We start from the raw sequence: 26,555 nt of genomic DNA on the forward strand, positions 1-26,555 counted from the left end.
CATTGGGGAAGAAGAGGATGAGGACAAGGCCCTTCATGTTGAAGGTGGAATTCCTGTGATGGAGTTTGGGGTGAAGTGCCCCAGCTGGAGAGCCCACAGTCCCCAAGGGGGTGGCACCAGGAAGAAGGAGGGTCGGAGTTGGTGACCTGGCTTAACCTCAGGGCCCCGATGTGCCCGCCCCAGAGTGTGGCTGAGGACAGAAGCCTCCCTGGAGTCAGCTGCCTCTGCCACGGTCACACTCAGCTTGAGAATGTGGCTGAACTTGGAAGTGTGAGATGTAAGAGTGGTAACCTTGGAGCCTGACTGTGGGCAGGGCGCAGGCCCTGTGAGGCATGATCCCAGCAGGCTTTGCCAGACCATCTCCGTAGAGATAGCACAGTGCTGGGCCAGCGCAGTGGGCTCAGGGCCTCAGGGACTTCCAGCTTCTCCCCAGCTGCCCTTTGCAGCTGCAGTCACTGCCCGGGGCCCAGGTGCTCCCGTGCTCTGTGGGGGAGTATGTAACGGTGGGTGTGGGATGAGGCCTCCTGTTCACTTGAACACATGGAGTGCAGCAATTACTGAGTAAATGGGGGACACTGAATTTGTGTCCCAAACTGGAGAAGTGTATTTGCTTAGGAAAAAGTCCAGAAAGTTAGTTCTATAACGAAAAATCACCAGTCATTGCCTCTGGTTGGTAAGGTATCAGGTGATGCCATTCTCTTGTTGTTTATCTGTATTTCCCATGTTTTCCTACAGTGATCATAGGAATTATTAAAAACACTTTTATAGTAGCTTGAAAATAATTACCATTTAGTGGTCCCAAGAAAAGACTTTATGATGTCTGCTTTTGTCTTTTACAGGGGTGGGAAAAAATACATCATGTTTTGGAAAGGTTTTTCTTAATGCCAAAAGTTAGGTGTCCGCTGGCGTGTGTTCAGCTGTCTGGGAAAAAACCAATGAGCGGAATCAGCACAGCGGGGTTCGGCGTGCAGTGATGGGAGAGACTGAGCCGCAAGCGGGAGGAGCAGGGAAGGGCAGCCCTAGGCGGGGCCCGGCCTGGAGCCTGGGGCCCCAGTGTGCAGGGACAACTGGGGACAACAGGGGACAACACGCCAGACAGCACATGTAGGGAAGGCCTTCCTAGCACATCCGTGAGTGGGATGTCTTAGGAGATGCTATAATGGAATGACCTCAGACTTCCTTCGATGAGGATGTTTGGTCTGCTGGGTATGATGTCATCTAGTCTGTGACAGGAGAGTCTCTGAGGATGAGCAGTAAGGGGAGAAAGGTGGGACAGCCCTTCCAGCCAAGAGGCCCCAGAGAGAGAAGACAGGGCGCACATGAGGCCCCCAGGCACGGCCGGTGTGGGAGGGTGGGCTCCAGCTGGTGCAGACTGAGGCATCAGTGGAGGTCCAGCTGCTGTGCACACGGGGAGGGGCGGGCGGGGCCCGGCTCAGAAGCAGAGGAGCCTCGGGGAAGGAGGAGCTAGGTGCATGGGTAAGTGAGATGTGAGCTGGGTTTTCTTCCCGCCCTGGCTCCTTCGGCCAGCTGCGCTTGTTCCGTAAACAGCCTGTGCGTTTGCATATGGAGGTCCTGGGTGGCCGAGGTACAGTTATGGGTGGTTCTTTGTCCACAGATGACCAGTTGGGGGGGGGGCGGATGACAGTAGTGGGATGTGGGGGGAAAAGCCTGGAAAAAAACAAAACAGAAACAAAAACTCTGTACAGTTGAACAAAGTTAGGAACCTAATAAAAATTGTCCCAGGGTTTCACAGCTGTTAAGTACTAGCATATGGTACTTTACCTTGAAAAAGACCTGAAAAAGACTTTGCTGGTGGACACGGGTGTCGGAGAGTTGCAGGTCATGTGTCATTGGGAAGTGGAGGGAGGGGGTGGTTTCAGAAATCTGATGTGGCCGGGAGAGGCCGCCACCACTCTGGGGACCGAGGCCCTGGCGGCTGTGTGGGAAGTGTACGTGTGTGCACGGGGCCTGCCGTGGCCTGGCCCGTCGAGTGCAGTTCTCTGTGCTCACCCGAGGTTTCTCGTGGGTGGCGTTGTGCACGAGCAGACGCGGAATTTGTGTTACACTCAAGTTGTTCCCTGGGGTGTTGATGCATTGGACAAACTTGCATTTTGAAAACATCGTAGCAGAACCGACGGTACAATACTATTAATACCATGGTATTTGTTTGGGTTTAGCCAGCTTTTGTAGTGATACCCTTTTTCTGTTTCAGTATCCCACCCAGGATAGGACATTGCATTTAGACTACATGTACTTTTAATATGTGGAAATAAACTGTCGTTTAATATCTGTCAGTCCAGAAATTCTCTGACCCATATGTCTACTAGACAATGAAAATCGGTCCTTATATTTATAGTCGTGGATTATCCCCAGAATCAACACGGGAAGATGGAATTATATTTAGTGTGTTTTGAGATATTGCAATATCTAAATATTTTATAATGTAAGTGACAAAACAGTCAATGGAAATAGAATGTCTGAATCCCGTATTCTTTTCATCATCCTAGGAAAGCTGCTACTATGGTAACGTGGCAGTTTGCTTGCTTGTGACAGTCCCAGCTTAGGTTGGCTGACGATTGAAAGTTTGATCGTGAAGAGCATGTCGTAGAATGCAGACGGAGCGTGCCCGTGTGAGCCGTGAAAACGTTTTAGATGTTCCCATCTTCCCGTCCGAGTTTGCGGTTTTATGAATTATTTGTTGACTTCTCATCCTTCTGGCCTGTCAGTGCCACCGTAAGTTATGTGACACGTCATTAAAGATAAAAATAAAAAGTGGCTGAGCGAAAACAATCGTCACCGACTCTTAGATCACATAGCACGTCAGCCTGGTCTTACGTCAGCACGCACCTCCCGTCACCCCACGTTCAGAAACTGCTGCTGCCCTAGCCGGCGTGTCCAGCTCACGGCCCCACACAAATCGTAAATGTACCTAAAACATGATGCAATTTTTTTTGTGATTACGTGTGGCAGCGTATTTAATGCGTGGCCCAGGACAACCCCTCTTCTTCCAGTGTGGCACAGAGACGATAAACAGCACTTTCTCCGCTTTTGTTTGGGGCAGCTTGAAAGCAAACAGTACGATCAGCTGTGGGACAGACCCCCCCTGGGACCTGCAGGCCCAGGGTCTCTCTGTGCTGTGCGCACCCCGACTCCCGCGTGTGTTCCCGGCACCTCATCCCCTTGCCGACCCTGAATCAGCCCTGCTTTTCTTGGGCCTCTGTCCCTCTTGTGTGGTCCGCCCCACTGGGTGCCACAGAGAATCCAGGGTCTCCACGAATTTTCTCATTACCACTTTTCACTGGGAAGTGCCACCGGGTCAGTAGGTTTTACATCCTTTCCTTGTCACTGATAAGTCTTTGTCAGTCACCCAGAGCTTAGAAGGCCTTTGGGCGACCCATTTGGAGGTGTTTTCTGTTTCAGAGGTTGCTAATAGCCTGTGGCATTTTTTAAAGCTTGGTATCATCACCAGACTGACCCGTATCTCATAATGAAGTGCTGTGAACATATATTGAGCCACGCAGCGATGGTTAATGACTGTTGAATGAACAAACGGTGGTAGTGTGAAGAGATGCGGAAAAGACCGGTATCGGTGTGGCAAGGTAGATAAGGCGCAGTTAACAGCAAACTCTTCAAAATGACCTGGGAAGGATGGTCTCAGGCCGAGAGCGAGGTGATGTGCTAGTTGCATTCTCCTGCTGCCGTGCCCGTGTTGATCATACACGTATGTCTTCTGCGCATTCGTGAAGCATGGCTCTTTGGCTCTGTATGTTTCTGATTTTGTTTGGACCATTCGGCCACAATACACATTTGATTTTATTTAACTTCTTTAAAACAGTGAAATGCACATAACATAACCCAGACCCATAGTAACCATCGCCATCGCCGTGTGTCCCACGGCTGTGCAGCCAGCGTGCAGTGCAGAGCCCCCTTCCTCTCGGGAGACGAACCCTGTCCCGTCACACACGAGCTCCCCTTTGCTTCCAGCCCGGCCCCTGGCGGCCACCACTGCGCGCTCTGTCCCTGTGAGTGTCACTGTGCAGTGTTGCCCTCCTCATGACCGGCTTATTTCACTTAACATGATGTCCTCAAGACACGATACACTTTCAGTGAGGTTAACGTTGCTATTCAGTAAGATTTAGAGCGGCTTCTGCCTGCGGGCCATGCCTCTGTTTCTGCTGCGGAAGTGTTTCTTAACTGAAGCAAAGGGTGCAGGTAATTCTGGTTCCAGATGGGGAGGTTGTATCACCCTGAAGGCCTGACTGCTTACGGAGGGCCTCTCCTTTGTCTTTTGACGGTACATGGGGCGTCCAAACCGAAGAGACCTTCTGGTATCTCTTCCAATACCTGTTTTTTCTATCTTGGGTTTGAATAGCCAAACGTGGAGACTTTTTTGTCATTACAACAGCATGAAGTTTGTCGTAAAAGCAAAATATTCATATGCATTTTATTAAAATTCCCAGTAGGACAAATTTGATTTAGGTGAAATTGATTTATGTTATTATAACTTAAATAACTAATAAAGAATTTGCCTTTAGTCCTGGCTGGTGTGGCTCAGTTGGTTGAATACTGTCTCTCAAACTGCAAGGTTGTGAGTTCAATTTCCCACCAGGACACATGCCTGGGTTGCAGGTTCGGTCCCCAGTCGGGGCACCTGTGCAGAACAGCCAACCAAAGCTTTTCTCTCACGTTGACATTTCTTTCCCTTTCTTTCTCCCTCCCTTCCTCTCTCTTTAAAATTAAAATAGATAGGTACAAAATAGACAGAGGGTGGTTAAGAATAGTATAGGGAATGGAGAAGCCAAAGAACTTATATGTACAACCCATGGACATGAACTACGGGGGAGGGGAATGCGAGTAGGAGGGGGTGTGCAGGGAGGAGGGGAATAAAAGGGAGAAAAAAAATTGGGACAACTGTAATAGCATAATCCATAAAATATACTTGAAAAATTACCTTTAAAGAGATCGGATGACATCTGAAAGGTAGATAGGAGTTTACTCTTTACCATTTTCAGTTTCAAGTTGGTGAGGTTTTGATACTTTACATTAGTTTGTGTTGTTTTCAGAGATGAAATAATTTGAACTGTCTTTTTCATTGAAGTCAGGTTTGACCCTAGGCAGCTTTCAGTTCAGAAGGTAGATTATTGTTTGATGGATGTGTTTGTTTTTCCTTTGAAAGGCAACAGAAGACTGTACCAGAATTAGTTACTGTTGCTTTAGTTTCATGGTTTTAAGGATATTGTGGAAGTTTTTCTCCCCTAAGAAACGTATTCATGTTTCTTGCAGAGCGGATGTTGATTTTAGAACTTCAACTTCTTTCTAGTGAAATTTATAACTAATGATGAGTACATGTGAAATGAATTTAAAAATGAAAACATTTCTAAATTGCTTTTTATGAGCTCATTTTCTTCAAAGAACACTGTATAGAAGGTGAATGAGTCATAGAAATTTTTTTGTTATTAAAAATTTAAGGAATGCTCATGTGCTCTATCTTATATGAAGTAGGTGGATACAGAAGGAGTCAGTGTGGTCCCTGTCCTCAGATAAATTAGGATCAAGTAGGGAAGATCAGACAGGTTGTGTATGGATATAATTACCATAATTAGAATGTGTCATAGGAGGAGTATGGATACGGCTAGAGATGGGGTGATTACTTCTTGTTACAGTGAAAGTAAATCAGTGAGAGTAAGGTTCAGTCTGGGTCTTGAGGGCTGAGTGTGTCTCTGAGGTTTGGAGTTCTGACTAGGTAAGAGTCATCTGAGCACGTGTTTAACATAGAGTTGGTCCACCTCCTCAGTCCTCACCTGTATCATATTGTTACAGGGCTGTCCAGCCTGCAGCTGGCGGACCGCATGCGGCCCAGGGGGGCTATGAATGCGGCCCAACAAGAAATCGTACCTTTACTTAAAACCTTTTTTTTTAGCTCACCGGTTTTCGTTGGTGTTTGTGTATTTAATATGTGGCCCAAGACAACTCGTCTCCCAGTGTGGCCCTGAGATGCCAAAAAGTTGGACCCTTCTAGAACTCAGACTCCAAAAGATGTTCCCTGTTAACTCGTTAGTTGAGAATGAATTAGTGCAGACACTTTCCAATAAACAAATAGGTCTCATTTTGCTCATGTTTTAATGTAGACCAGTCCTGTTCATAAAAATTTCTTTTTTCTTCGCTGAAAATTTTGAAGAGCATTTTTAGTGCACATTCTATTCCCACCATAGTTTCGTTGTTGGAATGCAGTACCACCACAACTGCAGCCTTGACCGTGAAATGTTCTGGAAGGACTGGGGCACTGCCTTCCCTTTTTGGCTCTCACAGGAAGCAGAAATGTTTCTTTTCCCTTTAAAATGGAAAAGTTGATTAGTTACCTAATCAAAATTCAGTTCCCATATGTGCTGTTTATTTCTGAACTGCTATGAGCAAAGAACAATAAATTGGTTTGTGTTTGACTCTTGGAGTGAGTCTCTGGCCTTCGCGATGACTGTTAATGGAGAGGAACATGGAGAGTCCCGGACAGAGTGGGACGAGTCCGCAGTTTCTGAGTCCAGGAGGAGCCTGGTGTTTGGATCGGGGAGGGCGGGTCTCCTGGCGCCGCTGTCCAGCGCAGCCTCCGGGCCGGCAGTGGGCTGTTTGGTTTGCGTGTCTCCTGGCGCTGCGGGCACCTTAGATCTTCTCGCAATCAGTTCTCGTCTTTCTGTTTATTTAAAGCAACAAAATGGATGTAGGGCGGTTTTTTTGAATCAGGAGGCAGAAACACAGTTATTTCAGGGTGATTTTTATGGGCCTCGGACAGTGTTTTGATGCTGACATTCGTTATGTGCCCTGAAAAGGATAGGGCAGTGAGGTTGTACTGATTAATTTGTGTCCTCTTTGCTATTAAAGTGATTTCAGTCCTCACTGGGGGATACAGTTTTTTTTTTTCTCATTGTTTTGAGAGAGAGGGGGAGAGGGGGAGAGAGAGAAACATGGACCGGTGGTTGCCTTTGCACGCCCCCCCGACGGGGATGGAGCCGTGTGGGATGGTGCCCTGGCCACCCTGGCCACCCCGGCCACGCCGGCCACCCTGCCAGCCCTCGTCTCCTCTTCTGTTCAACAAGCATTTCGTGATTGAGTGTGACACATTTTAAAAAATTTACAAACAAATGTTGTGTTTCACATATAATTCTCATAGCATGTTCATGAGAGAAGCAGAAAAAGGATTGTTAGCCTGCTTTGAAAGCAAAACATTTTGTAAGGCATTAGTAAAATGTGTTCTGAATTAAGGAGTTATTGTAAAAATAATTTTAATTACATTATCATTTTAGTGTGTATGTAACTATTGTCAAATGTTTTAATATGGCTGAATGGAGTTTAGAGTTTCTGATTTTTATTCCCCTAAAAAATGTTATTAGATTCAACATTACCTAGTGAACGGTAGTCTTTTCATAGGGATGAGATTTTTGTTCCATTATTCATTTTCTTACAAAATTTAAATACCTTGACCAATAATTTCAGAACATGTGATTTTTAAGAAGATTATAATATCTCCTGAATGGTTGAACTGCCTCGGGGAAATAGTCCCTGTAATTCTTTTTGATCGCACGATGTCTTTTCCAGTCAAGATTTCATTAATATGTAAATACTTCTCTGTAACAGCAGTGAATCTCTTTATCACACTATATTTAATTAACATATAAATAACCCTGTGAGACACTTTGCCCAATTCCTGATATGGGCAAGCATGTTTAAATATTGTATTTGTAATAAGTAAAATTCCGTTAGGAATCAAATTTATATTTTGTAGGCAAAGCATATGCATTATTTTAAGAAATGTTTTGATCTGAGCGTGGGCCCAGTTTTTAATCCTAAAAGTTTGCCTTCTCTATAAACCAGCTGTGGGGGAAACATCCATGACATGCCCATGTTGGGATCACGACACGGTACTGACATGTATTGGACATGCATGAGTGCTAGCATGGTACGTGGGGGAGGCGAAGGCTTTCCTCAGGAACACGGGTGTGCATCTTGGTCCGTCCCTCCTCGCTGTGTTCCTCCGGGAAGTCACGTAGCCCCCCCAGATCTTTGGTTTTGCCGTGCGTGGAATGGGAAACCGTCCTGGCAGTGCGATGACAGAGGAGCGTTGGGGTTGTGTCGTCCAGCAGGGGTCCTAGCGCGTGAGCGGTCTTCGTGGTGTGGCTGTGGCATCAGTGGAAGCCGCAGCAGCAGTTTGGAGCGGTGTCCTGTTGCAGACACCTTTCAGGGTCAGGTGCACTCAGCAGTGTCACAAAAGATGGATGTGTGGACACAATGCAGTCACTACAGGGCTCTTCCTCCCTCCCGACTGACGCTTCGGCGCCCCGCCTGCGACAGCGCCCCTTTCCTGACAGCCGGTGTCTGAGGTTTCACAGTTCCACGTACTGCTCAGATGAAGTTTCGTGTCTTGACTAAGTCTCATCTTGGTAGCTCTTTAGAGTTTTTTTGTAGGTCGTTTTGTAGGTAGAATGAGGAGAATGTCAGTGCATCTGTTCCTGCTGATCTTTAAACCATCCGTTCAGGAGTCAGCGATGAGTTTGGAGTTCATGTAGTTCACTCACCTGCAAATTTGTAATTGTAAATGTAAATTCTGGGGTGTCTGAGGATTAGGTGAAATAATGCATTTATGGAAACTTAGATATAATCACTTACTTGTTATTGCTGTGCTCATAGCACTGCTGGGATGGGTGCAATCAGTATTTACAAGAAAGCAATATCTACTTTTCATGGTGAGGCACATGATTTACTAGGAACTTAACAAAATCATACATAGGAAGTCCCGGAAAACATGAAATGGATATACCACCTATATATTTTCATAAGGTGAAATAGGAATAAATGCCAGATGACTTACCCAGTTATATGTAGTGAGGATTCGGAACAGGAAGAAAGCACTCTGGCTTGGAGTGGTCGAAGAAACACCTGTGAGAAGCAGTGATTTGGGCTGGAAAAGGTGGGATTCAGGGAGTTAGGATATCGGGCTCTGAGACCGCAGGCTCTGGGCCCAGACCTCCTGGGTTCAAATCCCTGCTGCGTCTTTTCGGCTGTATGACTCTGGACAAGTCACCGAACGTTTCTGTGCCTCTGTTGCCTCTGCTGTGAAATGGGGAAAACGACGTTGGTTGTCTCTCGGGACCGCTGAGCGTGTGCTTGTAATTGCTTCGAACTTCATGTTCGTGTTCACTCATAGTCAGCACCGTGTGAGTGTCAGCCATGGGGTGGGCACAGTTGGATAGCTTTACACTAGCGTGTGAAGTGCACATTCAACGCAAGCCTAGGAGCAGGAAAACACGGGGATTTGGGGGGTGATGAGGCAGTCAGTCTTCCCGTGGCTGGGGGTTTGTGTAGACATTATGTCTGCTGTTTTATTTGGCAATATGAATAAAAGGGAGATAAGAATATTCTTTCTCTCTAATCCTTTTCTTCAAACCCATTAGCACGACAGCCCCCATAAGGTCAAGGTTTGTAATGCATGTTATCGCGCACAAACATTTTGGTACGTTTCACTAGTTTGCAGTTGATGAATGCAGATCTCAGCTACTTTTGTCTTTGTCCTGGGCGCTTCTTCTGCTTTAATTGATAGTCCAGAGGAGATTTGTCAGGTTCTGGTTGTCTTCAAGTCATATGAAATGAGGGCCTTGTTCTCCTTCTCTCTGCTGGTTCTGTGTCAGTCCCAGTAGCAGGGAACGGGTGGAATTGGCCGGATAGTTCCCATACTGCTCACTTCCCTTCTGGCGGTTGCGGACATGCACCCCCAGCACGGGGATGGTCCTCATCAGCCCTTAGGGCACTCCGAGACCCCAGATCTTGGAGTGCCATCCCGTTTAATGCGCACTCTCTGCCACTGGATGAAATGCTGGCGACACTGCACCTGCAGTTTATGTACTATAACCGAAAGTTGTGATCCATCAATTTTAAGTTGAGCCCATGATTTTCATAGGCGTGACATTATAAATATGAGAAACATCACAAAAATAAAGTACAACATATGCATTTATAAATATTTCTTACGTGCATAGCACCAAATGTGAGCGTAAAGGTTACTTACTACATAAATGTTTCGCGTGGGGAAATTTTTTTTTATGTTGTTCATTTCAGCTTTTCGTTGTTAAAGTGTAAGCCACTGAAACTGGGTTTGAGGATGCCTTTTACTTCCCATAGCCACTTTTCCTACAGCAGGCACATCAATCATCTGTATTGTTCCGACAGCCTTCAGTGTCCCTTCTTCAAACATGGGGTCGTCATCCCTCCACAGGGCAGGTGATGGTGGCCGTGACGTGGGCCAGTCTTCACACCATCGGCGTCTCTGCTCATCTGTTGCCCCGTGTTGTGTACTGGAAATGCCTTGTGAAGGGCCGCCGTTCTCAGCCTTGAACGTACGTTTCCGAAGAATCACATGGTTCTCCGCCGGGGTCTGTGGCTGCTCCTTAAACATGAATGATTCCACAAACTGGTTCTCAGAAATACTCAAATTATCCTTTGCTCTTGCTTCAAAGTATAATTTGAAACTTAGTTTTAAGCATTTGGGACAGAGAGCTTGCCTTGGGGAAATTATTACTTATTTTACTTCATAAATCAGCTCATCAGCTTATCACATTTTCCTCCATTTTTTTCCATCACATTTTCTTATTACCGTTCACGGCATTGGACAGGTGCCAGGTACTTGGGACGGCGTCTGCAGAGTTCATCACAGCTGTTGGGTATTTGTAACCATTGACATGGTTATTCAAACGGTGTGACTTATCAGCATAAAGGAGATTCTGCTGTGCCAACCAGCCCGTGGTTTTTTTCTGTTGGGCTGACCAAAAAGTCCATGTGCTTTCTTTCTGTAAAATGAAAGACACGTTTTTCATTTTCACCAATAACTTCATTGATTTAGAAATTTTGAGTACGTCGGCTGTCTCCCGCTATTGGCTTCTAGTGGGTGGAGGCCAGGGGTGCTGCTAAACGTCTTCCAGTGCATAGGGCAGCCCCACAGCAAAGAATTATTTGGCCAAAATGTCAATAGTACCAGGAAACATTGCAAACCACTTTTGACAGGTTCGATCAGTCACAGCACCTTCTCTATACGCTGCACAATTCTTTTTTGCATGTCAGCTGCATTTTTAACTTTATTGAAATAATAAAGCATAATATGCTGAAAATGGTGTGTATTCCATCTTCACTATTAAAGTGTCTGCACAAAAATTTACCAATTTTGATAACTTAAAAAAAATGCATGCTGGTATGACAGCTGTCACAATTCAATGTAACAAAACTGTTTCGAATGAAGTTAAAAGACAGCTAAGCGCTACTAGAGCTGTCAGGTGGAAAAATTAAACAGACTTTTTGGGTGACCCAGTATTTCACGACCCTGAGCAGCCTCCTTGTTGGTATTCATAATAATGATGCTCTGTATGATGGTTGAACACTTGACACGTACCAGACTCTCTTCTAAAGGCTCTGTGTGTGCCAACTAACTTGATCCTCCCCAAGTCCAGGCGAGGTTAAAACTATCATTATTGCTTTATAACTAATGAGGAAGTGGAAGCACAGGCAGATTGAGTCACTTGGCCGACCGTGGAGTCATAGTCCTGACACAGAGGTGAGACTTTTAAGCATGAACTTGTGATTATGATGGGTCAGGATTCAAGAAGGCATTTGCTGGTCTCCCTTCATTCAAGGCGGGCACTACGAAGGCACCATCCTGCTGCAGGGAGGGAGCAGCCGCGCCCCAGGGCCCGGAGGAGGAGGAGGTTTCACCTGTGCCTTCTTCACACCTTGCTGACCTCTGAGAATCCTGGTTATTAGTCTCCGCTCCCTTTTCTGAGCATCTTATTGATGAAATTGAATTCCCGTGGTCCAGAAGAGAACTCCGATTGGGTGCCTTCAGGTCGTTTTTTCCGTCTTGGCGTTCTGAGTGATAAACCAGCTTTTTGATTGGTTTCCCGTTGAGTGGGACCTGTTCAGTGATGGTAATAATAGTGTAGGCCCAAATTAGTATTTTTCGTCCTTCATTTACCAGAACATTCTCTTCTAGGCTGATAACAGGAATGTATATAACTCCACATCTTAAAACCAGTGCCTGGAAGGTGGCCATTTAGCCGTGACACACTATGTAGCCTTTTGTTTCCCAGGCATAGAACACGACTGAAAGGACTTTTGTTAGTTTATTCTTGATAAAAATTTCTTTGAACTAAAACAATTAGTGTGAGAAATAATGGGTGAGAGAATGGTTGAACTTAACAGAACTTACTCCTTTCCCGCTGACTGATCAATGTTAGCTTCAAATGAAGCCAGCAAAGTTTATTATTTGGAATAAAACAATGAACAGGGTTCTAATATAAAGCATCCTAAAATTAAGCAAAGGCAGTCATTATTTTGTGAAGAGGTAATTTAGGTTTACCATGTACTTCCTCTTTTTAATGGGGATGACGTATTGAAATTTTCAGACTTCCCAAGCAGAGTGTGAAAACAATAGGGAAAAAGGTGAGCTAAAATATGCGCATGTTGTTTTATGTTTGCATATAGAATTTTAGATGCAAAGTGGAAGTTTTGTTGTTAGCCAAACTTTCTACAGTGCTTTAGAAGGAAGCAGTATGTTTTCTAGGTTTTTTTCTGAACTACCATTTAACTCGATCCATCTAGTGATTAATTTAAGTGACTACTATTTTTGTTGTGAACAGAATGAATGAGAGAGGTTTTCTCTGAATTTTATGAAGCATTCTATCATTCTGCTTTCCTCATGAAAGAATAAGTAGCTCAAATTTGGGTGTTTTTTTTAAGAAGGCAATGAGAGAACTAACCAATTTTTTTGAAATGTGGCGTGCGGTGAGATGCAGGGAAATAAATACACGTGCGTTCAGGAATCCCCACTCCCGTGAGGTGTATGGCACGTGCCCTGTCTGGGTTGCGTGCCATCACGAGCCCAGCTCGCTTCCATCAGTTTCGTAATCTGAATTAGGAAAGCATTCTTGTTCTCATTCGCTCGGATCTGCACGTTTCATGTAAATAAATGCACTTCCGTGACATACTTGTTTTTTAAATGAACAAAACCGTCCCTTTTCATTGCTCTATCCCAATTTTGCATGTTTGTGATACTCATGAGATCACTTAAAGAAACCCTCTGTTATGCTGTTGGTTAATTAATTCAGCTGACACACAGGATTTCAGAGTCTGCTAAATGCCAGGTACTGTTTCGGGTGCCAGGGAGGTGGCAACAGACAAAACAAACGAAAATCCCGCCCTGGAGGATTCCATACCCCAGCCGGCTGGGGGTGAGGCTCTGCTTGTTAATTCAACACTGTCGTTTGTAGCACGACCGAGAACATGCGGTGTTTTTATAGCAAGCATTTCAAACTCCCGAAGTTGTTTTTTTTTTTTTTTAAGATTTTATTTATTTATTTTTTAGAGAGGGAAGGGAGGGAGAAAGAGAGAGAGAAACATCCATGTGCGGTTGCTGGGGGCCATGGCCTGCAACCCAGGCATGTGCCCTGACTGGGAATCGAACCTGCAGCACTTTGGTTCGCAGTCCGCACTCAATCCACTGAGCTACGCCAGTCAGGGTCGAAGTTGGTTTTAAACTGATTTGCTTTATAGAAACCTTGTGTGAGAAACTGAAAGAGCAGAAAGGTTTTTTGTTTGTTTGTTTTCTTCATAACCGTCGATGATCAAACTGAACTGAAGGTCGAGCTGTGTTTGGTAGAGGTTGGTTTCTTTAGACTAGTAAGCAGCCTACTGCTGTTGAGATTGGTCTTCTATCTTAATTTAAATGTACCCTTTAAGTGTGTTTGTAAATGGTCCTTATTGGGCTGTTTGTGTGAAATGTTGGGAAGGCACAAATTGCCTTCTCTCTGCTGTTCACAAATCGGACCTGGTGGCTCTCGTGTATGAGGAGGCAGAGGGGTGCTGGAAGTGAGGCTGGATTTGTGTTTGGGGGCGAGGAAGGCAGTCCCCTGTCCTGTCCAGAGGCGGCAGTGTGTGCTGGCTGGAAACTCCAGCTTCGGGCGCCGACTTTCCGGTTGTGTGTTTAACACGTAGCTCTGCCATCTGCTAGCTTTATAGGACAGGTTCACCCTGGGCCTCAGGTTTTCTCATCATCCCGTGAAAAGATAACATCGTCTACTACATTAAGTTAGTAGGACTCAATGAGGTTTTATATAGGTTAAAGGCATTTTATCCTGTCTGCTCCATAGTAAGAGATCAGTGAATGTTAAAGGTTATTATGGTTGCAGACCATCACTGATACACTTCTAGTACTGTTTTCAGTGGTGATTAGCACATTTAGAAACATTAGATTGTGCATGCTTTGAAAATGAAAATGTAGCAAAAACACTTTATATGAACCTAGGACTCTTCAGGCCTACCTTTTGGAGTAGGCCTCCTAGCGGAACTTGTCCTTAATGTGCATTCTCATAAAAATCGGTGTGTTTTCTTACCCAATTCTGTTCGGTGAACTTTAACAAATTTTACAACTTCCTAGTCTGTGTGAGTACCAGATAAAATATTATTTTGCTGAGGGTCCCACGCCACTACTAATCATTTTAGTAATAACCCTTGTGTCTAATATGTACTTTGTGTAGGAATATAAATCTCGACCGGGCCTGTGATACATTTTTCTAAAATTCTCTTAGACTATTTTTTGTGTAGCTTGTGCAACTCTATCTGCATTAATTTGAAAAGGCAGTGATACTTTGCTAGTTTTACTGTTTTTCCAGCTTCCTTAATTTACCGCTATAATTGATTCTTCTGTTGGAAGAGTGAGCATTGTCATTGTTGTGTCCAATTGTCCTTTTTTAAATTTTCATCCCAGTGGTCCGAGATAAAGTACTAGTTATTGACAAGGAAGAAAATAAAATAGTCTTTCACTTGGTGACAGATGAAATGGTATGATTGTGGCCTTCTTTCTAAAGAATCATCTGTATAACTCAGAAACTTAAAAATCTGAACTCAAATGCCTTCAAAAGTGTGTCTCCAGTACACAGCTAGGTGTTCCATGCTAGCTAAAAAGGGGGCGGAATGCTGTGTTTTAGAAATGGGGTGTGGTAACTCTCTTCTTGTGTGTGTCTGACGGGCAGCCCTGACTCTGGGCAGCCCGCCCGCACCCGCAGCGGGACATCCCGCAGGGGCCGGTGTCCAGCACTGCCCACCCCGGGCTTCCCCTGCCCCTTCCCCTTCCCAGCCCTCCAAGGCAGCTCTCCTTGTGCGTGAGGACCGAGCACGTCATCGACATAATTTTCAAACGTTCTTGAATTCTTCCCTGTGCAAGGCGTGATTGATAGCCTAGTAGGATCAGAGTCCAAAACATAACCTAATAATACACAGAAGTGTAATTCTTTCTCTGGCGGCTTGGTAAATTTTAGGAAAATGTTCCTATTGACACTCAGAAATGTGAGAATGTCTCCTTGAACGAGAAAAGAAGGCAATTGAAATGTGCTTTTTCAGTTTTTGTCTTTATTTTTAATGCAGAATGTTTCCATTGTTTTCACGGGTTCTTGGGTTGTGGGAGCTCATGGGACCTTACAGATAATGTTGGAAGTGCTTCCCTTTAGAAAGTTGTGTGCCAAAAGAAAAACAAAACAAAACAAAAAGAGAATCACGTCCCTCGCCCGGCCCCCACCCCCAAAAGAGTCACCTGACCAAGGCTGCATGCTTCTGAAAGGACGGATGCTTTCTGTGTCCCCGCCTCCCGACCGCAGCACAGGGTTCTGCCGCCTCCGCCTCTGCGGGGTCCCTGCCGCACTCACTGTCTTCTCCTCGCTGTCCCTTTTTAGTGTATTCCCGGTGCATCTCACTGGTCCTCTGTCTCTTCCCGCTTCTCCTGTTACTTTTCAGTGATATTTTTAAGCTGCAAAGTCGTTTTACTCTTGCCCTTCCCTGTGCTCTCTGTCTGTGGACTCCAACCTAGTAGCCATTAGCCACACGCGGCTGTTGAAATTTTAACTAAGATTAATTCAGACATTAAAAATCCCGCCCTGGCTGGCGTAGCTCAGTGGATTGAGCGCGGGCTGCGAACCAAAGTGTCGCAGGTTCGATTCCCAGCCGGGGCACATGCCTGGGTTGCAGGCCATAACCCCCGGCAACCGCACATTGATGTTTCTCTCTCTACCTCTCTTCCCTCTCTAAAAATAAATAAATAAAATCTTTTAAAAAAATCCCTTTCTTAGTTTCAGTAGCCACAGTCGAAGTGCCTTATGCGTGCACACGTAGCTGGGGGTTACTCCTCGTGGTCACAGGAAGTGAGATTGTCGGCTTTTTGCGGGCAGGGGACCACGTGTGCTGCTGGTATTAAGAGCATGAAATGAGGGCTCTGGGTAAATGTTTTAGTGAGTGTGGATGAACACGTACCCAAACCACCACCCTTTGGTTCCTTGACAGTTTTTTTTTAAATTCTCCTTTTCTTTTTGAGCCATTTTATGGTAGCAGAGAGATCTGCAGTTTGATGTTTTCCATTTACGTATTTTATCATGTACCGCTTAACATATCGTAAACATGCATCTTGGAGATTTAAAGTTATAGAGACCTGTTGCTACACGTTCCTAGTATAGCCATTGAGATGATGTGTGTTTTAAATGCTTATGTATTTTTTTTTATTTAAGTTATAGCGGCGATTCCTTGATGATCATTCCTTGGCACGAACGAAAACACCGCGACAAAGATTGGTGCGAGGAGGCTGCATGCAGGTAAGAGTGAGCCAGCCAGCCCCGGCGGGGGGGAGCTTCCTGTCCCTGGGGGAGGGGCCAGCGGGCGGCCCTGTGAGGGTGGGGCATGCTGTGGGAGCGCCGTCCCGATGTGGGGGTCTTGATTTAGAGAGTTGGAGTGAAGTTTTTTTTTTTTAAAAAACCTCGACATGACTCAGTGAAGTTAAAATCGTTTGAATGGGAAAGATATGAAACACTACAAAGGAGTTATTACAAAAGTTAACCTTGTACAACAGCTCTTCGGTCTTGAGGTGCTTGCTCTCGGCGTTTGACACACACACAGACGTTTTCCGTGGTGGTGGCTAACGCTATGCGTGCGGTTTGGCTCTTGGTTCCGTTCCATTTCTACACGGTTTCCCTTGGGAAGCCCGGAACGTGGAGGCCGGACGTCCTGCGGAGGAGGGTGGGCGGTCAGGCGTGGGGCTGCAAGGGCCTCCTGGGGCACATTTGACTCCCTTTGTCTCCCGGCCCTTAACGTAAGTACTCCTCCACCAGCGCCCCTTGCGTGTTCTCCCCACGTGAGGTCGGAGGCTTACTCTGTGGGCTCACGACCTGAGCGAGAGGACCACCCGATTCCTGGACGTGAGACGCGTGTGCGGGTGGGGTGATGCGGCCGAAAACTGGGGCGCTTCGCGGCGGTTTGTGTTCTGAGCGTCGGAACTCTGTTTAAAGCAGCTTGTTTCCAAAAGAGCAAAACCCCGAACCCAGAGCCCTTTGTTCCCCTTCCTTTGTGTTCTGCTCACGAGAGGCAGCTACTCCCAGTTCTCGCAGACGGTTGTTTGGGCGCTCACGCCCTGTCTCTGAATAGCGTGATTGTGCAGCTATTTTTGGGTTTTTAAATTCTGGCTATTATCTGTGAACACCCCAGGAGGCAAAATAATGGTTTAGTTTATTTTTACTCCCCATACCCTGTTCTTCCTCGAATGTTTACGGCCCCCTCCCTGCTCCCCGACCCCCCGTTGAAAATCTTTTACTGCCATTTCCGGGGAGCTGTCAGGAGAAAGTGGAGCTTCATGCATGGTATTTATCAGCCGCGTTTAATAGAAGTCTTTACTTAGCAGTTGTCATGAGGGTTTAAAGGGGCGGATGCGTTGAAAACGGGGGAGTTGACTGATGGGGGGTGTGGTCGTGGGGAAAGGGGTGGTGACACTGTTGCCCACAGTTCTCTCAGCGTGGGTGGGCCTTTGGACGGGGTGGCACAGCAGGGCACCCGCCCCAGTCGCCCGGTGCTTCCCAGCTCTCCTTAGCGGGTGCCGTGTAGCCTTCTAGCAGGTGGAGAAAAGGCGTGATTGAGGGCATTTCATCTCAGGCCAAGCACAGCTCGAGCTCAAATGGGAGTAGAAGTTGCTGTGCTGGAACTCCCAGGGCTATCAAAATGAAACGCCAGGGAAAGTTTGGCAGAGGAAAAGATGCCTTTGAAGACAGTACAGAATGTCAGTAGGACAGACTATCTCTTGTTGCTTAGTCATTCCACGAGTGTCTGTGCTCTGTCAGGTTCAAGCGCACCGAAGGGAGAAAACCCAGTGCAGTCCTGGCCTCGAGCAGGGTGTCACCTGGGGGACAAGTAGCTCCGGTGTCCTGAGTGCTGTGGAGGGAAGGCTGGGGCCTGGGAGCCTGGAACAGGGACATCTGTGCATGGTGGGGGCCAGGGAGAGCTTCTGGGGGTGCGGCCTGAAAGCTGAGGTTCGAAGGACAAATAAGCTCTCTCGGGGGAGGGAGTGTTCTGCATGTAAGCGGGAGAGGGCCTGGGAAGCTGAGGCCAAGGCCCCCATCAGGGACTGAAAATCAGACACGTGGTTGAAGAGTGCAGAGCCCAAGGGGGATGGGGCACCCGGATGAGGCTGGACTATTTCACGGCAGATCACAAGCTATAAAGGTGGACGGGGGATGATGGCATCAGGGTTCTGTGTTTGAACCGCTGACGGTGTCACCCGAGGTTGTCACAGGTTCAATTTTGGTCTGGAGGCGGTGGAAGTAAGTGCCCGTGAAACATCTGGGCAGCAAATTGGGAGACTTGGGAGCCTCCGAGTGAAGTCCCGAGAGGGGTAAAATGTGGCAGTTGTGAGGTCTGTGCTGACTTATATTTTATAGTCGTAAGGGGGGGCCCAGAGAGAGTGTGGACCGAGGGGAGGGCGGGACTGAGTGCACGGAAGAGCTACTCTTCAGCTCTGGGCTGGAGGAGGAGCTCCCAGCCAAGGTGGCTGAGACGGTGCAGCCAGAAGGTGGGAGACATCAGACAGGATGGTGCGCTGGGATGGAAGGGAAGCAGATTCTGGAAGGAGCCAGTGGCCAGGCTCTCTCGGATCACGCCAGAGGGAGGGGAGGCCAGCTAGCTGCACTGAAGGCTCTCCAGGTTGCTCGTGGGGCCTTCTCCCGGCCGCAGCGGGGCAGCTCCCAAGGGGAGGTTTTGGGGAGAGCGTCACAGGCGGTTGTGAGACCGGGCTGGAGGACCACCGATCGCCAGCGTGAGCGGTTGTCTGAGGCCCGTGGGTGCAGGCCCCACCGTCTGTGGGAGCTGTGTCTGGGCCTGCGTTGCCACTGCCAATGGCCCCAGTGAAAATAATGCTCACAAATAAAAATTAGGCGCCTGCTCTGGGCCAGCCAGTGTTCTCCGTGCACTTTATATCATTGTGAGTATCTTGCATACTGTTATTCCCATTTTTTTTCATGTGAGTAAAACAAATCTTAGACCCCTTTCCACTCGCTGAGTCAGACAGGGTCCACCGCTTCTGGTGGCGGACTTGGGCTTCGGCTTGGGCCCTGGGCCCCAGGGTCCGTGGCCTTGTGACGGCGGCCGTCCCAGCCGGGTCGCCCGCTGCGGCTCACGCTGTGAGACCGATGATGCCCCGAGAGGAGCGCGCCCTCTTCCACGCGTCTCTCCGAAACACCTCAGTTTAAGTTGACGTGGTTCCTCTTGTGGTCCTGGACCCCGGAAGGCCAGGATCATCCCCGTAAACTCTCCTCGAGACTTGTGATCTCTGCGAGGTTGTTTCAGTAGCACGTTCTTCCAGATGCTTCTCGTCTGCTCCTGAGGGCCAGTGATGGAGACTGGTTCCCTAGTGTGTAGATGCCAGTGTAGTACTCTGTTGCTAACACCTACTGAAGGTGTATTATCAGCGTAGGTAAGGCCTATTTCCGTGTATTTTTATGAACACGGAAAACAAGGGTTTCTTAATTTATATCTGCACCGCAGTCCCCGGGGGCGTTCTTCCGCAGCCAGGCCTGGCCGGCCGCCACAGGTCCCTCTGGGCTTGGGGGGCCCCTCGCAGGCAGGCCCCCCGCCACGTGCGCTGTGGAAAAGCGTCCCAGGGCGGTTTTCATTTTGCCGATACTGATTTGATGGGTTCGTGGCACAGTTGTTTTGATGTATTGTCCACTCCGATTTTTTAAATTGGGAAAACTAATAGGAGAGTAAGTTAGGCATCCGCCAAGTGTCCCCTTCATCTTGTAAGTGTGCACACACACGTGTAGGAAAACACACACACATTTCCTGTCTTATAAGCAAGCCCCTCCCTGCCGCCCTCCCCCCCTCCCTCCTGGGAAATAACACTTTTCCCAGCATCCCAGCCAGTCGTTAACTGTTCCTTTTGGGCTCCACAGAACGGTGGTTGAGCCGAGCCTCCCGGACGAAAGTGAATTCCTGTACGCCGCGCAGCCCGAGCTGCTGAGGTACCAGACGCCCCAGCTCACAGTGGAGCAGGCGATGGACTGGTACCAGGCCAGAGCGGAGGAGATAGAGCACTGCGCTCGGCAGGTGAGGGCCCGGTGAGCGCTGCCGCCCGCGGTGCCCAGGATTCTGTGCCTGGGGTGGCTGCCGGGGTCACGTGGCGGTGTGTGAGGGGTGACAGACTAGTTAGTACTTCTTTTGTTTACTTCTGCTTTGTCTACAAAGTTTTGTGGCTTTTTTATTTATGAAAGAGCAAATACAAATATTATAGACCTAACTTCTGCGGGGATGGCCAAGAGTATTTATGACTGACTTTGCATGCTTTTGAAGATGGTCAAGGGCCATAGCGGAAAATGTTTAGAACCTCATGCAGTCGTGACGAAAGGGGTCTCTGGAGACCACAGAGTCGGATCTGCTGTGCTGTAGGCAGATGCACAAGGTCCGCAGAAAGGACAGAGTGAGCGGCTGGCTCAGGGGTGCAGGGACAAAGCCAGACACAGTCCAGTCTCTGTCTAACATTTCTTACAGAGCCCGCCTAAAAAATGAACAGCTGCACAGACCTTAATGGCTTAGAGCAACATACAGGAACCTGAACAAGTGGTCCTCAGGCTCAACACGGCAAATGTTTTGTGATACTTATTATCCAGATGAGAAAATCATAGACATCTTCTTAGTAGACAGTTTCCAAAAAATCAATACAATGACTTGACTGCACCATACAGGATAAATAAGATCTGTAAATGTCGGGCCGTGGCTGCACTGGGAAGACAGGCAGCGGGGAATCTCTTGGAATAAGACAGCTGAGGTTGTGGATTCGGGTGTGTTGCGTTGTTGGGGTTAAGGACTGCAGATTGCTCTCTGGGATGGGAACAACTCATAATAAACTTCTTCACAAAACAAAACAAACCTCCCCCCCTTGATTGTATAGTAGCTGCATTGCAGGATGTTCTGTGTGTACATCACACCATACAGAAAAGAATTTTGTGCAAATATTAAATGAAGTCCAGACCCAGATTCTGACCACTGTGACCAGGTTTCCAGGACGTATGAAAGGTGGGCAGGACTCAGAACGAGTCGGTATGTGGGCTGCCCAGCGCGTTGTGGGACGTCTGGCATTCCTGGCTTCCACCCACCTAACGTCAGTGGGTCCCACTAATTCTCGTGACGGACGGAAAGGCCTCAGGTTTCTGGGTTTCTCTGGCGGACCGTCTGCTTCCACCGAGAGCTGCGGTCTCGGACCAACATGATGCATCTGGCAGTGACTGGTTCACATCGGTCACTTTAAGCAAAGGCATCTTATTTTGCTAATACAGGAGAAACTCGCTTGCTAATAATTCATGGAGAAAGCTCTCCAGTGAGCCAGCGAGGCGCATTTTTGTGCAAGTGAATGTATGATTTGTAGCTAGACATCTTTTAGGATTCCAGCGGCATCATGCAATTTACAGGAAATGCATGCAGTTTACTGGAGTCTCTGTCTAGCAAGGAAAGGGGTTTAGACCAGTTTTGTCTGAGCACTTTGTGGTTTCTTAGCTGAGCCTGATAAATGCATGTGTGAGTATATTTGCATATACATCTGAATAGCTGATTTATAGGTAGTTCTGTTACTTGAGCTGGGACTGAGAATTCAAAAAGTTTTCATCCTAAAAAGTGCTGGGCAGCCACCCTGATGCATTTAAAATAATCAGGGATGACTCCTCAGTTTGTTTAAATATTTTGTAGCCCAAATTTCAGTCATGATTCAGGATTTTTTTTAAAAAATAGCAGTAACACAAAGAGAAAAAGGGCCATGCTGAAATGTGGAGTAAATGATCATTTTTACACTTATCTATGTTCCTATTTACTTGGTTTATTACTAGTTTATTTTTAGAGGAATTTTAGGTGTGTAGAAAGCTGGAGTAGAAAGGACAGAGCTCCCCCACACCCCCTTTCACTGCCCCGCTAGTTGTCTTGGTTACCAGCATCCTGCGTTTGATGCTGTGTTTGTTACAGTTGATGAACCAAGGTCTCCCTTAGTCGGTGAGCGGATAAACAAACATGGGGACAGCTGCACAGTGGGATACTCCTCAGTGCTAAAAAGAAATGAGCTGTCAAGAAAAAAAAACATAGAGGAACCTCAAATGCATGGAGTGGTTTGAGGGTGCTTAGCTGCCTGTGGTTCTTAATTTCATCTCTTTCATTGATGTAAAAAACACTCCTAATGGAGGTATTGTTTTTTAGCTTCATTTCATGTATTGGCGTTTCATGCGGCTTACACTACAATCAAAATGATATCTAACATAGTTTTAGCTTTTTCATTTTTAGAGATTTAATTGATGTGGGACTTCTTTCTCCTTAGTGCCTGCGAATGCCTTTAGCAAAATATTTTTGTTGGCTTAGGGAAACGTGTCTAGTGGTGAAATTTATCCAGTGAGGGCTTGGGGTTTGTGGTACAATTCTTTACGTCCCAGGAGAGCCTGCTTTCATTTCAAGTGTCAGTTATTTGATTCTAAAACACCATTCACTTTGGAATTAAACAGACAAATATATGTAAAACTGCTCTGTAAACTGTAATGGCCTGTGACCTTACGATGGTTGTCTTTCTCTTACCATCTTTACCTTCATAGTCTCCTGTACATTATGTGATTCTTTTGCAGCAGTTTGATTGTGGTACATATGATGGAAATGTATATTGCTGTTGGTGCGATCTTATATACATCGATGACAAGAATTAGGTTCTGTAAGAAGGCTTTCTTTTACTTGAGGACGTACGGCAGAGCTGCCACGCTGAGTCTTCCCGTCGCCTTTCCGTTTCAGGTGGACTGCGCGCTGTCCCTTGTCCGACTGGGCATGGAGCGGAGGATCCCCGGCCTGCTGCTTCTGTGCGATAATTTGGTTACTCTGGAAACTCTGGTCTATGAAGCCGGCGGTGACTTAACCCTGACCCTGAAAGAACTCCAGCAGATGGAAGACATTGAAAAACTAAGGTTACTGATGAACAGTGTAGGTTTTATTTTAACTTTCTCTTAAAATATTCCCTGTGCACTTTGATTAATGTATGTCTCAAATCCAAAGATGAAACGTCCCTCACACCTGAGAACTTCGTAAATAAAGGAAGGTTTTTTGACTGGTTAAAAAAATGTATATAAAATTTTATGGATAAGGTACTGAAGGCATCCAGAACTCTTTTGGTTGTTTTTGTGCTCTGCTCGCCTTTATTCATACTCATCTGTTTGGAACCTTTTTTCCCCCCCTCCCAGCGAGGCCTATTTCTCAGCCAGCTGTCATTCTAGGATCCGTGTTTAATCCTTCACTGTGTTACAGTTCACAGCTGTGCATACATTTCAAGGTCTTCAAAAAAAATATGACTGGAGCCCAGAGGCGGGGTGGCTGGTTGTGTGAAGGGAGCACCTTGGCTTCAGGGTCAGTGCGTGTAGGAGACCTTGCCCGGCCATTCTTAGGTCCTGGGGGGATCGTCCTGGGGAGAAAGTGCATTCCTCAGGTTGGGACCTGGCTTCTGCTCAGTGCACAGAGCGGACAGACATCCTCGACTCGAGGACGAGGGGGCGCAGGAGGCGCATGCTGCCCGCAGCTCTCCTGGCCTCTGCTCTGGGGCAGCCTGGGGGGGAGGCGCTGGGCCAAGGGGGCACTGTCTTTCCTCCCCCGACCCTTCCCGTCTCTGGTTCTCTCCACCTCCCTTTCTCTCTCTTAGCTCTCTCCCCTGTCCTCTTTCTCCCTCTTATCGGTGCCTGCTTTGCCTCTCCCTCTGCCGCTCCCTTCCCTTTTTCTTACTAATTTCTTTTCTGTTAGTCCAGCCAGCGCAATTGATGTGTGTTGTATGTAAGGCCCCTCTTAAGAAATGTAGGTAACTGGGAGAGGGGTTGTGGGATTTGGGGGATGATGAGTAGGGTGACATGTGCCGTCTGCAGTTTTGTGAAGGTGGAGCAAGGGGACAAAGCGAGACGGAAGAAGGAGAAAAGGAAGGGAGAGACTGGGGTTGTGTGGATGAGGCTGTTCTCAAGTGGCTGCTTCCTGGGGCTTCCTTGTACCCGCCTATCGCTCTGCTGTTTCTTCTGTTAGTTTCAATTGAGCTTGTTGGGGTGACCTCGGCTAATAAAGTGATACAGGTTTCAGGTGTACTCTTGTAAAACCCAGCATCTGTGTACTGTGTTGTGCTCACCACCCAAAGTCAGGTCTCCTCCTGTCACCATTTACCCTCCTTTACCCTCTTCTCCCTGCCTGCGCCCCCTCCCCTGCGGTAACCGCTCCACTGTTGTTGTTGTTTTTTGTTTCACACTTTCTGTTGGTCTGTGGTCTCTCTCTCTTTCTCTGTTTTTACGTCCCGCCCCCTCCGCACGCACCCCCACGGGGTAGGACCCTGCCTTGCTCTGGAAGACCTCCGACGCGGTGGTAGAGTGTTAGCCTCCCTGAGCGGCCTTGGGCCCTGGGGGAGCCCAGAGCGGGTGGAGGCGCCGAGGCGAGGGGCTGCGGGGTGCTGCAGCTCTGAGCTCCCGGAGCCCCGGGGCGAGGAGGCTCTTCTCCTCCAGAGTCTCCATGTGAGGGGACCGGAGCGTCCATTGTAGGAAGCGTTGGGCTTCCACCGTGGACCTCGGTCTGATTACCTGGGAGTTCTAGAACTGCAGTCTGGAGTAAGCAGGTATTCGATCTAATTTGTGTGTGTGTGTGTCTTTAAATTACGTTTTCAGTGTTCGGAGGACAAGTACGTGACAAGCGCGTACCAGTGGATGGTTCCCTTTCTTCACCGCTGTGAGAAACAGACCCCTGGTGTGGCGAGTGAGCTGTTGAAAGAGTATTTGGTGACCTTAGCCAAGGAGGACTTAAAACTGCCCCTGAAGATATTCCAGCATTCCAAACCGGATGTGAGTAGAAACTCTGATGTCTTGGAAAACATCTGCAGTTTTCTCCCCTACAGAATTAGGTTTTACTTATCAATTTTTTTTAATAATAGGCTTTGCAGGTAAATTCCCTTTAAGTGGAAAAGGAGATGGATGTCATTTAAGTTTTTGAAAAATGTTTCAACCGCTCAGTCCAAAATTGTTTTTGGAAGTTCATAAAATTATGTTTATTTCAGTTGGCTTACTCCAAAGTTTGTTGAGTATGATACTTGGGAGACTGGCAGTACCAGAAAGACTTAACAGTTGATAGGCGCGTGGTAAGTGTTAACTCATGTCTCCTTCTAACGGTCCTAACAGGCAGAGATGTTTTCATTATTTGATATTGCAGGAAAGGACACTGTGACGTACAGAGGTGGCGCCTTTGCCCAGGGTCACACAGTGAGCCATGGCACCGGGGATTCGAGCGTTCTGGTCTCCCAGTTACGTTCTTAACCGCATGCTCTACCGAAACACCAGTATCAGGAGAAAAGATTTCTTCCCTTGATGACCTTCAAAATATTTATGAAAATCTTCAGGATCTCATAAAGAGATCTTGTAATTATTCTTAATAACTCTGTTTGCCTAAGGTTATTATATTTACAACTCTGTATTTCTGTTGGGCTCAGATAGTTGTTTAGATTGCTGGTGGTGAGTGATTTCATGAAGCGCAGCGTAGGCTCCACAGTAAACAGCCCCTGAATTTAGTCATTGGTCAGACACACTGGTCCGGGAGCGGGTGGCTCCCTTCCCACTGGAGGGACTTTGCAGTGAGAGGCGAGCCTTAGGCGGGGACTCGGGGGAAGTCATGCACGGCCCCTCCCCAACCTGGATTCTGGTGGAGTGCGCCTCCTGGCGCCCGCCTCTGTCCGGTCTGCAGCCCTCCAGGGTGTGTGGCCGTAGACCGGGATGCTTACCGTAAGAGGGATGCATTGCTCAGTTCACCCAACCCGTGCTTCGGTTTCCGGAAGGCTTGTCTGTCAGAAATGCACCTGTCCGCTGGCTGTCGCAGATTCCCATCTTCTCTAAGCAGTGTGCAGGTACGGCTGAGCATTCCGATTTTAAACCTGGCCGCTCTCCTGTGAGCGGGCTGGGTTGCTAGTGCCAGCAGAACACGGCGTGAGAAGCAGGATGGATTGAATATGAATGTTTTATGAGGAAGAAAGGAGGTGACTTGAAATTCTTGTCAGTAATCTTGTTTGTGATACTTCTTCCTTACAGAGTCTTATAAATCCTTTGTACATAGTCAGGTTTTTTGTTGTTTTACCTGGCAATTTAGCATGTGCCTTTTGAATAAAACATAGCCGTTTGAAATATGTAAACATCAAAGGAGAGCAC

The 26,555-nt window shown here is 47.2% G+C and overlaps 1 protein-coding gene across 4 annotated transcripts in view; it reads left to right on the forward strand.

Moving 5' to 3' along the window:
• NBAS (NBAS subunit of NRZ tethering complex) overlaps window positions 1–26,555 on the forward strand; it is a 243,145-nt gene that overhangs the window by 72,791 nt on the left and 143,799 nt on the right. For 3 of the 4 annotated variants that reach the window (XM_045844418.1, XM_045844421.1, XM_045844419.1), the window contains exons 22-25: window positions 16,581–16,664; window positions 20,283–20,436; window positions 23,143–23,328; window positions 25,032–25,205. In XM_045844418.1, the coding sequence (XP_045700374.1) occupies window positions 16,581–16,664; window positions 20,283–20,436; window positions 23,143–23,328; window positions 25,032–25,205 (598 nt within the window). The remainder of the gene's footprint in view (window positions 1–16,580; window positions 16,665–20,282; window positions 20,437–23,142; window positions 23,329–25,031; window positions 25,206–26,555) is intronic. The other variant, XM_045844420.1, reaches the window with a different exon arrangement.

This window comes from Phyllostomus hastatus, unplaced genomic scaffold (genome assembly GCF_019186645.2).
Source record: "Phyllostomus hastatus isolate PE091 unplaced genomic scaffold, TTU_PhHast_1.1 phas_contig_402, whole genome shotgun sequence".
NCBI lineage: Eukaryota > Metazoa > Chordata > Mammalia > Chiroptera > Phyllostomidae > Phyllostomus > Phyllostomus hastatus.